The sequence below is a fragment of the Candoia aspera genome, chromosome 2, assembly GCF_035149785.1.
Source record: "Candoia aspera isolate rCanAsp1 chromosome 2, rCanAsp1.hap2, whole genome shotgun sequence".
Classification (NCBI taxonomy): Eukaryota; Metazoa; Chordata; class Lepidosauria; order Squamata; family Boidae; genus Candoia; species Candoia aspera.
This window is the reverse complement of record NC_086154.1, coordinates 152,516,297-152,530,846: the sequence shown is the minus strand read 5'-3', so window position 1 is coordinate 152,530,846 and position 14,550 is coordinate 152,516,297. Positions and strand designations below refer to the sequence as shown.

The following is a 14,550-nucleotide window of genomic DNA, read 5'->3' as shown; positions in this document are numbered from 1 at the left end:
TGAGGCTAAGTAAGTGCACTCACCCATATGCCCCATTGCTTATAAGTTTAATAGTTTCGAAGTCTCCTTCTCCTGGTGGCTTCTTTGGCTTTGGAGTAGTCCCACGACTCTGCAATATTAAGCATTCTGGGTGTGAGGCCACAGATGGTCCATATGGAAACATGAATTCAGTTCTAACAGAACTTTACCCTTTTAGGATGCTTTTTACACACAGGCTAACACAGCGTTTGAATCTGAATTCTGTCATTCAGAAATAGTGGTCGTTTCATTTATAAATGCAGAAATATCAAACCTAAAGAAGAGTCAAGTGCACAAATGAAATGCATAGTTAAGCAACAGCAATGAAGTCCCAGTAAGAAACTTTTATTTGGGCAGAATCTCTGTTCTTCCATAAAGAGCTACAAGTCACATACATGTTGATCACATCCTCACCAGTAAAGAACGGGAAACTTTAGAGCAAAGCTGCACAACCTTTTCCAAGCTGCAAACCACAGTAGATCTTTCAGTGGCCCAACTATGAGTAGAGACCCCACTCCAAAAAAGTATAACTAGGACGAAGTAGGAGGGACAAAGGCAGAAATTATTCTTGATTCTACGTAAAGTTTTAAACTTCTACTGAGAGTTCATCTTTGCAAGTCTTCAGGAAAATTGTGAAAACCTAAGTATTCTTCTATTATTTCTGGAACTGTAGTTTTGGATTGCTAGTTTTTATTGTTTATTATTATTTATGATCCTTGCTACTGTACCATTTATTTACATTCTAATATGCTTGCATATTAAAGACTTCAGCTGATTCACTGTGGTTTAAAAACCAAGTGTAAATATATTTATTTAAATAAATTCAAATTTAATAAACTGAAAACTACACTGAAAACCTCATGCCATCTGCCAGTTTAACTCCATTTCCAAAGAGCAGCTAATTAGCTTTCCAGTGCTTCTGAAAGAATCATGCATTTGATGAATTTCCAAGAGGGAAGTGGAGGTGGAAGAGGTTCCCTCAATGTCTCTCTATTCAGCCTTTTCTGTCCAAAACAAATATGCCATCACTGAATAATTAACAGACTGTGATATGGGAGAGATCAAGCAAGGGAAACAGTTCTAGCCTGGGAACTAGTAAGATTCAGGAACAATGTACCCCCCGCACTAAACAACAACTAAGATTGACATCCTGGATCTTCTACCACTTTTCTTCCACCTTCAGCCTACAGGTAGTCCTCACTTAATGACCATAATCGGGACTGGAATTTCGGTTGCCAAGTGAAGCAGTCATGAAGCAAATCCAACCCGATTTTACAACCTTTTTTGCAGCAATCATTAAGCAATCCATGCAGTCGTTAAGTGAATCACGTGGTTCTCCATTGATCTGCTTGCCAGGACCTGGCCAGGAAGGTCGAAGATGGCAATCACATGACCACAGGATGCTGCGACAGTCATAAATGTGAACCATTTGCCAAGTGCACAAATTGTGGTCATGTGACCGCAGGGAACACTGTGATGGCCATTAAGTATGAGGACCAGTCGTAAGTCGATCTTTCCAGCACTGTTGTAAGTCTGAACCATCACTAAATGAATAGTTGTTAAGCAAGGACTACCTGTATCTATCTATCTATCTATCTATCTATCTATCTATCTATCTATCTATCTAACTATCAATCAATCAAATTTCTATCACTGCCCATCTCTCCTGAAAAGGGGACTCTGGGTATTCCTTTTCCCTCACATGTGCAGGACCCATACACAATCCATCTCCCTTCTAATTGTCTGTTTTGTTTCTTGTCCAATCCTATGGTCATTTTTCCTTCTTACCTTCCCCTCTTTTTTATTTATTTATAAATTTATTCACCGCCCATCTCCCCCTCATGGGGGACTGGGCGGTTTACTTTTCCATCAGCCCTACTCATAAGCCACTTGCCTCATTCCCATTCTTCCAGCAGTGCCTGGGCCTCCCTCTTCTTGTCCCTAGGCCACCCATGCCACTCCTCCCTTTCATAGTCCTCCTCTCTTCCACAAGTGGATCTTCCTTCTCTTCCCTTTTTCTCACCCATTCCTAACAATTGCTGCTGCTGTCGCCACTGAGCAGAGCTAGCCCAGATATAAAGCCAACTTGTCATAAGGACCAAGAGTAGCTTTCCAACATCTTCAGCTGCACTGTAAAGAATCAAAAAGTACAGCTTACCAATAGCCTATAGCAGGGTTTCTCAACCTTAGCAATTCTGAGATGTGTGGACTTCAACTCCCAGCATTCCCCCAGCCAATTCTGGGAATTGAAGTCCACACATCTTAAAGTTGCTAAGGTTGAGAAACCTTGGCCTAAGCCTCACTTACACCCTTTAATGCAGAAATAGGCAACTTTTTTGAGGGTGAGAGTCATTATTTTAAATTCTTTATTTCTTAACTCCTCCCCTCAAAAGCTATAGGGAACATGACCGAGATATAGGGTTCAGATTTTTATTAAAGTAAAAAATAGATATAGTAACTCCTCCAGAGAGGCAGAATATCTACTTTAGACAAGGGAGTTAGCCATAAAATTGCATAAATGCAATCTTGGGGGGGGGGGGGTGCCACAAAAATGCGGTTAGACAGCTGCATGCAGGCAACCCACATCTGCTTTAAATTGCTGCCATCTTAAATGCCTATTTGGGTTGCCATCCTTGGATCTGCTTTGATCATTATGGAACAAAGGTGATCAGGTTTCTGCAGTTTGCACAAACTTTAATCTGCTTTAAACTTTAACTTGTGTGATATGAAAATCATAAATAGGCCTGCAAGTTTTATTTTATTTAGCTAGTAGATTGATCAACTTAATTCTTAGTTGATTAACTAGTGGAAATCCAAGTTAAGGGCACATTTTATTTCACTTTTTATTTAAAAAATATTAAAGATGGACTTGCATTTTAAGAAGGAAAGCTGGCATTTGTTTGCTACATTGCACATAACCTCAAACATTCTTCAACATCTCAAAAAACAACAACAACAACAACAACAACAACCAAGCTAAGGTCTAAAGAGCTTGAAATAACATTTAACAAGTCCACGAGAGGTTTGGATGCAAGTATTTCAGTTAACACTTGCTCCTCATCCCAAGCAATACCTGTAAAGACAGCTGTTGAAACTGAGGGAAACTTGCAATATGGTAATTTACTGGATAGACAGCATATTAGTTGCCCAAGGGGAAAAAGTAGGAAAAGGTAATGTGTTAGTGCAAATCTCTTCCACAAGCCAAGCCTAGCTTAGGCAGCTCTTTGAAATTAGGCCTCTGATTTAGAAACAATATTAATTGTATCTTAATTAATATATCTAGGGCATTCTCTGCATGAAACTCAGGAGGATTTACTTCTGTAGAGAAATGCAATTGATGTCGGCTCTCTCATATGAATAAATATTAATTTACATAGGAGATATGCAAGCATGGAGCCAGTGTGGTCTAGTGGTTAAGGCAACGGGCTAGAAACCAGGAGACTGTGAGTTCTAGTCCCACCTTAGGCATGAGAGCCGGCTGGGTGACTTTTGGCCAGTGCCTCTCTCTCAGCCCAACCCACCTCACAGGGTGGTTGTTTTGGGGAATATAGGAGGAGGAAGGAGTATTAGGTATGTTCGCTGCCCTGAGTCATTTATAAAAATAATAAAAGCAGGATATAAAATTAAATAAATAATAAATAAACAAATATTGTGAAAAAGTCCCACCTTGGAAAGTTAAACGCAATATTAAATGAACATATGAAAAATACAACACATAATGATTTAACAACACACTACCACTTCCCCAGTACCCAAAGCAACACAGTACTCTGGAGATCACAGAAGAGGTGCTGCTATTTAAGTAACACCACCCCCCGCCAACTAATAGCATTTATACAATTAATGTCTAATTTATTTCTAGTTGCTGCCAGTAGAAACAGTACACAACCTTAGATAGAATCCTGAATTTCAAAAACTGGTAGTTCTGAACAAGGGACAAGAAGAGGCAAATTATGACATGTGCAAATTATGACATGTGCCATAACTTATGTTCTCGCATCAATGCAGCTTTTGTGTATTACATCGTCACACATTTTGACATCATCTCAGCTTATTATGAAAGTTTCTCTTTCTTCTTGCACAAATGAGATGTTCACCTGAGGCCTAGTAGCAACAGCAGGCTCGCTTTCTCCTCTGCTCCAATATCAACCAAGTGGGCATCTGTATAGCATGGCGAACAAAAGGCAATGAAGGTGTGTCTGTGGGAGTCCCCGTGTGGAGGAAAACTGGGAGAGTGGCACAGAGCTAGGATGGGGTTGGCAGAGCTGACCCATATACTGACCTCGGTGAACTCCTCTGTCTCAGGTGTGTTGGATCCTCCACTATCGTGTTCCTCCACATACAGCACATCTGACGACAACAAGGTTTGGGAAGAGCCAAAGGGAGAGCCAAGGGAACAAGGCTTTAGCAACCCCATTGTCATTTATGAAAGCACAGAAAGGGTGAAACCTAGACACACACAGAGCCATGCATATACACAGAGGCACATGCATGTGGTATAGATGGGTATATATGAAAGCTCCATGTGCTCCAATGGCAAATCAGAAGATTCAACCATGCACTTGCAAGCACATCTGCATGCAGCTCAACACACAGCAGATATGCCAAAACCTCTTTATGCAGATGTGCACATACTGGCAATTTTACTCACACTCACAATGCAATATAAATACACTCATGAAATCCTGTTTAGAGAAATACACATGTGTATATGCACACATTTAACACTGGATGCAGACAAGCATATGCTACCTTGCCAGTCTGAAAATGTATATTTTCAAGCTGAAGCAGTAACAAATAAATCATCCCAATGAAGAGACACGCAGCAGACCTTCTAGCACCTGGGGCCTTTGATCTACCACTTTCCAGAATGTGCATGTGAATTCCATTATTACTTGTCTGGAAATCCAGAGCATGATTCCTAGTTAGGCTACTCTGAACAATTATCAATCCTGTTTCAGGATCAACCACACATGATGAATCCATGCAATGTTTCCCCCATTGAGAGAAAAATAGAAATGGAGGGCCAGTTTTGAATGGGAGGCCAACTTGAAGGAAAGGGGTTAACAACCCCCTTTGGCACATCAGTCTGATCAAATCCAGAGCCCAGATGCCTGCAGCAAAGGTCCTAAAAATAAAAACAGAAGCCATTCCAAAATCCTTCACCCTGTGGGCAGTTTGTTTTTTGGTTTACTCAGATGAAGCAAGCGATATAACCCCGCCTTTGGAATCTGCCACCTGTAGTAGTTTCACATTCCTGGATGTCATGGAATCAAGGTATCAACTTTTAGATAGTTCAGCCCAATTCAACACACAAAAACTAGAAAGCTATTCCGTTTGGTAAAAGTCTGAAAGGAGTAAAATTGGGAAATGTTATGACAGTGTTTTTCCATACAATTTTTAATGGCTACATTGTCTATATTTAGCTACAATTGAGGAAAGAATGACAAGGGGGTTCTGAATTTCATTAAGCCACCCTGTTTTATGTATAAGCACTGGAGGAACAATTGATGCTGCAAGATAAGGTTTGCTTTAACAGTGAAAACTGGGGGTTGGAGTCAAGATGAGAAAAGATTCGCTGTTCATCCAGCATCATCCTAGAGTCTTCTGAAAAGTCTTTTTGCCATGTAAAAGATTCCAATCCCCTATCATAACCAGACTTCAACAACTAGGTAGGCTGATTTTCCTTTTGTCCTGATAGTGGACATACGAACTTTAAATTTTAACAAAGAAGTCTGCATGTTTGGGATTTCTTAATAATTAAGGCTTCACTATCAGCTTCTCTGGTTTTTCATCTTCAAAAAAATGTTTCTATCGTAAGTCCATCTACTTCAGCATTTTTCAGAAGAATCCCAGCAATCACTAAATACAAGATGGTGACCCAGAGACTTGCTAGTAGACCTCAATTTACCTTCTCCTTTCTATGGGAGACTTCTTAATAAATTCTTAGTAACTCCTTAACAAGTTTGACTTCTTTGTTCAGATCTTAGAAATATGCCTAGAGGTTATCCTGGCCAATCTCTTTTTCCACTCTCTGAAGTGAAACTAAACTGTGTTGATTTATTTATATCCTACCCACTAAGTTCAAGCTGAAGCTAAAGAAAATCAAAGCAAGTCCAAGAGTGCCAGAGTATGATCTAGAAAACATCCCACCTGAATTTAGAGATCACCTCAAAAACCGATTCGATGCACTAAACACTGATGACCGAAGACCAGAAGGGTTGTGGGAAGACATTAAGAACATAATATGTGACGAAAGTGAAAGATCATTAAAAAAGAAGGAAAGAAGGAAAAGATCCAAATGGATGTCAGATGAGAATCTGGAACTTGCTCTTAAACACAGAGTAGCTAAAGCTAATGGAAGAAAGAGTGAAGTAAGAGAGCTAAATAGAAAATTTCAAAGGGCAGCTCGAAAAGATAAGGACAAATATTATGAAGAAATATGCAAAGACCTAGAGTTAGAAAATCAAAGAGGAAGAACACGATCAGCATTTCTCAAGCTGAAAGAGCTGAAGAGAAAATTCAAGCCCCGAGTTGCTATCCTTAAAGATTCTATGGGCAATACATTAAATGACGCGGGTAGTATTAAGAGAAGATGGAAGGAATATACAGAATCACTGTATAAAAAAGAGTTAGTCGATGTTCAGCTATTTCAGGAGGTAGAATATGATCAAGAACCATCGGTACTGAAGGAAGAAGTTCAAGCTACACTGAAGGCATTGGCGAAAACCAAGGCTCCAGGAACTGATGGATTACCAATTGAGATATTCAACTATCAGATGCAACAGTGGAAGCACTTACTTACTCTTCTATGTCAAGAAGTCTGGAAGACAACGACCTGGCCAACTGACTGGACGAGATCCGCATTCATGCCCATTCCAAAGAAAGGAGATCAAACAGAATGTGGAAATTATCAAACAATTTTGCTGATTTCACATGCTAGCAAAATTTTGCTGAAAATAATTCAACAATGTTTGCAGCCTTACATCGACAGAGAACTACCAGAAGTCCAAGCTGGATTTAGAAGAGGACACAGTATGAGAGATATCATTGCTGATGTCAGATGGATCTTGGCTGAATGTAAAGAATACTGGAAAGATGTTTACCTCTGTTTCATTGATTACACAAAGGCGTTTGACTGTGTGGACCATAATAAGTTATGGTTAATATTACAAGGAATGGGAATTCCACAGCACTTAATTGTACTCATGCGGAACCTGTACACGGATCAAGAGGCAGTCGTTAGAACAGAAAACAATGATACTGAGTGGTTCAAAAATGGAAAAGGTGTACGGCAAGGTTGTGTACTTTCACCCTACTTATTCAAAGTGTACGCTGAACAAATAATTCGAGAAGCAGGAATGTACAAAGAAGAACAGGGTATCAGAATTGGTGGAAGACTCATTAACAACCTGCAATATGCAGATGATACAACTTTGGTTGCTGGAAATGAAGAAGACTTGGTCCTTGTTGATGAAGATCAAAGATTGTAGTCAGCAATACGGACTACACCTGAATGTGAAGAAGACAAAGATACTCACAAATGGACCAATAAACAATGTCACAATAAATGGAGAAGAAATTGAAGTTGTCAACAATTTCAGACTACTCAGATCAACAATCAATGCCAAGGGAAGGAGTAATCAAGAAATCAAACAACGTATTGCACTGGGAAAATCTGCCATCAAATACCTATCTAAAGTTTTCAGAAGTAAAGATGTCATTTTAAAAATAAAGGTGCGTCTGACTCATGCCATGGTCTTCTCAATTGCCACATATGCCTGTGAAAGTTGGAGGTTAAAAAAGGAAGATAGAAGAATTGATGCATTCGAATTGTGGTGTTGGTGAAGATTACTGAAAATACCATGGGCTGCCAGAAGAACAAACAAATCAGTTTTAGAAGAAATACAGCCAGAATGTTCCCTAGAGGTGAAGATAACTAGGCTTAGACTCTCATACTTTGGGCACATTGTCAGAAAAGACCGATTGCTTGAAAAGGACATCCTGTTTGGTAAAGTCGAGGGCCAGCAGAAAAGAGGAAGACATTCAATGTGATGGATCAATACAATTACTGCAACAACGGATGCAAACATTGGAACAGTCAGGCATATGGCGCAAGACCAAACAGCATTTCACTCTGTTATACATAGGGTCGCCATGAGTCATAAATGACTCGATGGCAACTAACAACAACAACAAACCCACTAAGTAGAATAGGCAGTTGAACTTCAGACAGATTTCTCTGAAAGCTGCAGAAGGAACAAAAGTGGCCCAAGAATAAAGAATCTTATTGAGGAAAAAGAACAAATTTGTGCTGTGTGGAATCCATGTAATATTAAATTGAAAAGTCAGCATGACAAATTGCCACATATCCAAAGGAGTTATGAGATGACCATGCTAATACATGCAAGAATGACACACAAGTAGGATCACTTGACATTTGACAGATACTGTGACTTGGGTACATATACAGGGATGAGGCTGCCTGGATGGCAGATAGTTTTGGTGGCATTACCTGGAAATGGGTCTCGAGTGAGTCCCAGCTGGCTAATGATGTAACGAGGAATATCTGTCTTCACCAGATGTCCCTCTTTGGCATGGTCCTCAGCTGCTTCCAGCAAGTGGTAAAACTCCTCAGGATTAAATTCCTAGAGACAGGAAGCAGAGCAGGTCAGAGTTAGGATGGAGATTAGCAAAGAAGAAATTGGTTTCAGGGAACCACAAGAGAGCACGCTAGGGAGATGTAATGCTAAAAACATGGACTTGAGCAAAGGTGACTGGACTCACCAGGCCCAGGGACTGAAACAGCCATTGTCCCTCAGGCTAACATTACCCTCATAGCATTTTTAAATGGAGGATTCTCAGTACACCAGACAAAAAGGCATCTTGCAGCTATTCTACCTTTTTTTTCCTCCTTAAGGGTTTTTTTTCTGGAGAGAAAACAAGATGAAAATCGGAATGGGAAAATATGGGTGATTACACATGGAGGTTATTGGCTGAACAGCTTGTGAAATTCTGTGAGTGAGGTTGGGCAATTTCATAGTAAAATCGAAATGGAAGCCCCCAGGGGGGAAAAAAGTGAGAATCAAGTGGAATAGTTGCTAGAGCTGCTATGTTCTATCAGGTTACTTACAGTCCATTTGGCTATTGATGGCAGTCGCACTGCATTTTCATAACCGTCTTGTCTGTTCCCAGGCTCTGCATTTCCCATAGTGCCACCTCTTGCCCTCACATTATCTATATGAAGCAAGGGAATTGGCAGGATACCAATTTGGGAACAGAGGTCTAGGAAAAGACGGGGCTTTGCAGACCACAGAACTTGGCTGCTGTGATACGCATTTTCAGAAAACACGACATTTGTATGGAATCCAAACAACTAGATGCCACACACGTCTCAGCAACTGGCATGAAGAAGCTTACGGCCTTCAGTACTGTAGATAATATACAGACAACATGGCGGCTAAATGCTAAAGGATCCACTGGCTCTGTTCTTTGATACCAAGTATATTCCAGCTGAGATGCCAATGTGTTTACACTGTTGATCGTTAGGGAATTTATGTGTTAAAGGCGATCAGTGAAATTTAATGTTGAGTCGCTGTTACTGAAGTTTTGATTTCAACTGTTGAAACATTTGTGTAGCTGAATCACAGGAGATGAGCTACAAGGACTTGTGAGCAAGATTGTGACCTCAAGTCAACAACAGTGGAGGAAATCTACAAAATTACTAAATGGAGTCTCCATTTTAGAGGGAATATTCCTCAAAATGCTGGCTGTGGAAAAGAAACAGTGAGGGAAGGCCTTGCCTGTGGGATTTCCCGAAACGTTTGCCTGGTCATTGGTGGATACAAGATTCTGAGTCCCTTTGCTAGTGAGCTGTCAATTAGCCCTGGCGCCGAATACACGGTTACGACTGTCTATCCCAACACGTGGCACCGTAGAACAGCATTCCCCAACCTGGCACTCTTTGGATGAGCTGGACTACAACTCCCATCATGTCCTGCTGCCATGTTGTGGCTGGCTGGATTTGTAACTGATATGTCTAGAAGGGATTACATTGGGGAAGATTGCTTTGAGGAATTAAACAGCCTCTTTACAGCTCCATTTATAATCTGACTTGGGTGAAAAGGAAAAAAGGGCAGAGAAGCTGAACAAACACAGCTAAGCATTTTAATTTTGTTTAAAGGGAAAACCATATTCTGTCATCATTCTTTTGAAACCCATGTTTGAAACACAAGCTTTTTTTTTCTCATTCCAGATTGGAGGAAAGGGGGGCATAAACAGGAGCCTTCTTTGGCCATTCTGGTGCTTCCATGCTTCTGAGCAGCACAACAAATATTGCGTCAGCCTGGCCAATGCAGTGCAGCAACTGGCCAGTTGAGGAACTGTGTCCTGTGATTGGCTGTTGTGTTGTCAGGGTAACACTCAGGCACCTTCAAAGCTAGTCTAAACAGATGGAGGCCAGTTGATGATCTGTGCCCTCCAGTGATAAAGGGCAGAGCCCTGATTGGGAGATAGAAGGAATTCTTGAACTAGGTGGAGGCTCACTCATGCTCAGCAAAGAACCGGTTTTCAGTACCAGATTTAAAGGGATATATGAAGCAACAACAGGCTGTTTGCCTGTTCTCCGCATGGCAACTGGTTTAATTCCAGCTGAAAGAAATCTCCACTGCCTCCGGGGGACTTGGGATAAAAGTTTTGGTGCCTAGGGCAAAATCCAAAGTCTCACCAATAATTAAATCCCTAAGTCCCACCAATGAATAGTATGGTGCACTATCCAAAGAGGTCTCTGCTGAAAGTCCCGTTTAGACAAACAGCAAAGCCACTTCTTTAAAATGGGGAATGCCCCATAAGCTGTTTATTTATCAGTGTACTGGATTTATTTATTGAGGGTAATACTGTCATTCCACAAGTATCACCAGCACTATTTTACACCCAATTTTTATAAACACAATCATACTGCAAGTTTAAAATAATACTCCCCAATCTTCCATATTAAACCAATTGTTAGTAATTTCAAAGGCCAGATAAAAAAATTCGTCTTTAATAAACCAAGAGAGTGGGGACCAGTCTCATCTTTAAAGAAAGACATTCCACATTTGGAGATTGGAAGAAGCCTTTCACGCAGACCAAATGAATGAGCCTCTAGGAACAATAACCAGTCAGGGTGGGTTCCTCAAACAGCTAGTCCCTAACTTGTTCAAAGCTTTAACAGTTAAGGCCTAAGATTGGTCTTGCAAGACAATTAGTATCCACTGCACATCTTTTCACTTTGGAGTAATACAGTTAAAACGTCATGTACTGGTTAGAAACTTAACTCTTACATTTTGCAGCAATGAAATTACCAGACCTGCCTGTCAAAAGTACCGAAAGCAGGCTGCTACAGCTTAGGTGTTACAAAGAGCTAAATACACAAACATCTGCATTAGACATGTGTCCTTCCACTTACCACCTTTAATTATTTCCAGATCCTTGGACTGATTTAACTGCTTTTAAAAAGACCCTTAATGCTGTCTTTTTCATTTTCTGTCACATAAATAGTTTTTGAGCGCAGCTCTCACCAACTTGGTGCCTTCTAATGGGTTAGCCTTTAAGTTCTACCATGGATCAGATACATGCTAGGAGCAAAGAAGACTGGCATGTCCTGGGATTCACTGGAATGGAAAATGGCCCTAAATAAGAAAAAGCTTTCCAGTCAACTGAATTACTAAATTATATCCCTCCTGTCTGGTTATTTGGTTGTTGTATTTTAAATCCTTTTCTGCACATTCCATTTTTTTAATAAGAAAAGAATGCCCTTCTGTCTGACAACAAAATCTGTAAGAAAGTATTCAACGCTGTGTTCCCATTTTACAGTCCAGCTTATTTTCAAATATCTTCTGCATTTTATGTGTGAAAGTGTAATGTTTTATAAGTGGTAAGAAATCTTTCAAACTGTAAATTTACCACTGTTGTGTTTTAAGCAAAATTTGACTGCAGAATGATGGTGGTCTCCAGCTGGACAGTTCCCCACCTATCACTTTGTGAACATTTCAAATATACGCCATTGGTGGCTCTTTGCTACTCTAGTTGCTCGATACCTCTGCTGCATTTCTGTAGTTCTTTGGTAGTAGTTCCCCGGGCCTTCACCTCACCTGCCTAACTTTTCCTATTTATTTCTGCTGTAGCTACTGCCAATTTTCCAAAAGACTCTGTTCCAATAAGGTCCAGAAATCAAAGGATCCTTTGAATACAGAAGCCAGAAAAGAGGGGGTGCATGAAACAGAAAACATGTTTTGTTTCAAAGCCAAAATAAAGCAACGCATTCTCTACATTCTATCAACTGTTTCTGGTCAGCCAGTTCAGCAAAAACAAAAGCCAGAACATTTTGGTGGTTCTGCTTTTGACGGGGAAAAAAAAAACTGAATGGATCTTTGAAACGACATTATACAGCAAATAGGTCAAGGCTGGTGATGTTACCCCCGTTTCCTCTTCTTCCTCATGGCCTGGGTGCCAGCCTACCTACTTTGTCATCTTCCCAGCACTTTTCCCTCTTGTCCTCCACTCAGCTGGTGCTGAAATACTAGCTTCTGTACCTCTTCTTTATTGTAGTGGTCTCAGTAGTAAAGGCTTCCTAAATGTCGTACCTCAGTGGCCTCACCCAGTGCTCCTAGTGTTTTCCCATCCCTTCTTTCTGTTCTTTCTCTCAGCTGCAAAAGCTGCTGCCGATGTCCGTACACGAAGCCTTGGCTTTTTCCTGCTCTTATCCCCCACAAACCACTTCTGCCCAGAACCATGTTTTGATCTATATCTGTTCCAAACGAAGACCAGGAGAATTCATGCACACGCATGAATGGCATGGAAGACAGCAGGACTGGGTGAGCTATAATCTACCTCCCTTACCATCTCAGTCGCTAGGAGAAGGAGGGGTCTTCACCCACCCCTCTCCTGTGAATTCAGTGCAGCCAAGATAACTGCAGGAGGTAGCTGCTTTGTGTACACATGTCTCTCCATCTACTTTTGTGTCTGTGCACATGAGAATAGGTGTGTGCATGTGCAGCCCCCAGCAACTACCACAACATGAGAAGCAATCTATAAGGCCTAATGAAATAAACACAAACAAGGAGAAAGGAAGACCAAAATCATAGCAATCTTCTCCCTAACCCAAAGCAATACTGCCGTTTCCATACCTGTTAATTATGTCCTGATCTTCCCTGAGTGGAATGTTACGTAATCACTAAGATATGCTTATGGTGTGTTCATATGGAAAGATCTACAGACAACAGGGGTACACACTGTGGGTCTTTCTGCCAGTTCCTAAGCACAAGCACACATATGCACACACTCCATCCTTCTATGCCTCACCAGGCATTCTAGTAGGCGAGCTGGACGGGAGATGATAATGAGTAGCTTCTTCACCAACTGAGTGACAAAGGTCACCTCTTCACTCTCGGAGCGTTCATAAGCCTACAAGCAACAGAAGAGATGGCTCATTAGTGGAGGAATTAGCCTGAAATTGCCACCATGAAAGACCATAGCACCCACCAAATAATGACCTCATTATTACTTGGAACCTCTAATTCCACCAGCTCACTAGGCACATCATGCAAGCCACCTTTTTGACTTCTCCCACTTAAATCTAATTTTCCTTACAAAAGCTACTCCAAGCCCACTTGATTTCTCAGACCCCTTTTGAATGAAGCTGCCTGTAACTTTTATTCATATTCTGATATTTGTATGCATATCCTGCCTATTCCCTGGGCTGCTTACACTCACATCTTTCAATAACTTCTCCATGTTCTCTTGCAACTCATAGAAGTAGACAGTAGTGATGAGGCCATCCTGGGACTTGGCTAAACAGTCTCGTGCCAATTCAATGACCTGGTGGTGAATGAAACTGAGTGCCCCATCAGCCAAGGGCAACACACTGTCTGGCTCATAGGACTTGATGAAATCTCGCAACTTCTCTTCCATCTGCGCTGTGGCCTGTTGGGGTAAGAAACTGAGGCTCTTGCATAAGGTAAAAAAGGACAGTCCCAATACCCTAGACTAGGCCCCATTCTTTTTTGAAGCACAGTAAGGAATCTGGGGATCTTTACCCCCAAACTTTGCATTACATTAACCACACTGTCTGGATTATCAAAGAGAGAGAGAGAGATTGAGAGAGAGCGAGAGCGAGAGAGAGAGAGAGAGAGAGAGAGAGAGAGAGAGAGAGAGAGAGAGAGAGATCGATCTGGGTCATACAAGCCATTCTTTTATACTGTCCTCTTTAAGGGAATTACTCAGGAAATTAGAGCTGTTTCCTTAAATAAATATGTGCCCACTCTATTCTAATATCAATGAACCTGTTGTCCTCTAACTCTGGTACCCTTTGTCTCCCTCCTCAATTCTTCAATATGTTTGCTTGGAGTATTGAAATATTCAGGAGAAAAAGAGACAACATAAAGTGATTCTGTTCACTGTCAAATTCATTTAAATGTCAAAAAGAAGAAGGTGGGGATGGACCCAATCTTTCTGCCTCTAGCTTGGCCATTGCGTTTTTTCCATGTAAAACAG

General features: G+C 40.9%; 1 protein-coding gene across 1 annotated transcript in view; it reads right to left on the bottom strand.

The window, feature by feature from the left end:
* The window catches only part of MAST1 (microtubule associated serine/threonine kinase 1), a 45,451-nt gene that overhangs the window by 19,854 nt on the left and 11,047 nt on the right, over positions 1-14,550 (bottom strand). Inside the window, exons 7-11 of the mRNA XM_063293007.1 lie at positions 13,771-13,980; positions 13,360-13,461; positions 8,534-8,666; positions 4,301-4,368; positions 24-109 (exon numbers count right to left, since the gene is read on the bottom strand). Coding sequence (XP_063149077.1) covers positions 24-109; positions 4,301-4,368; positions 8,534-8,666; positions 13,360-13,461; positions 13,771-13,980 — 599 coding nt within the window. The remainder of the gene's footprint in view (positions 1-23; positions 110-4,300; positions 4,369-8,533; positions 8,667-13,359; positions 13,462-13,770; positions 13,981-14,550) is intronic.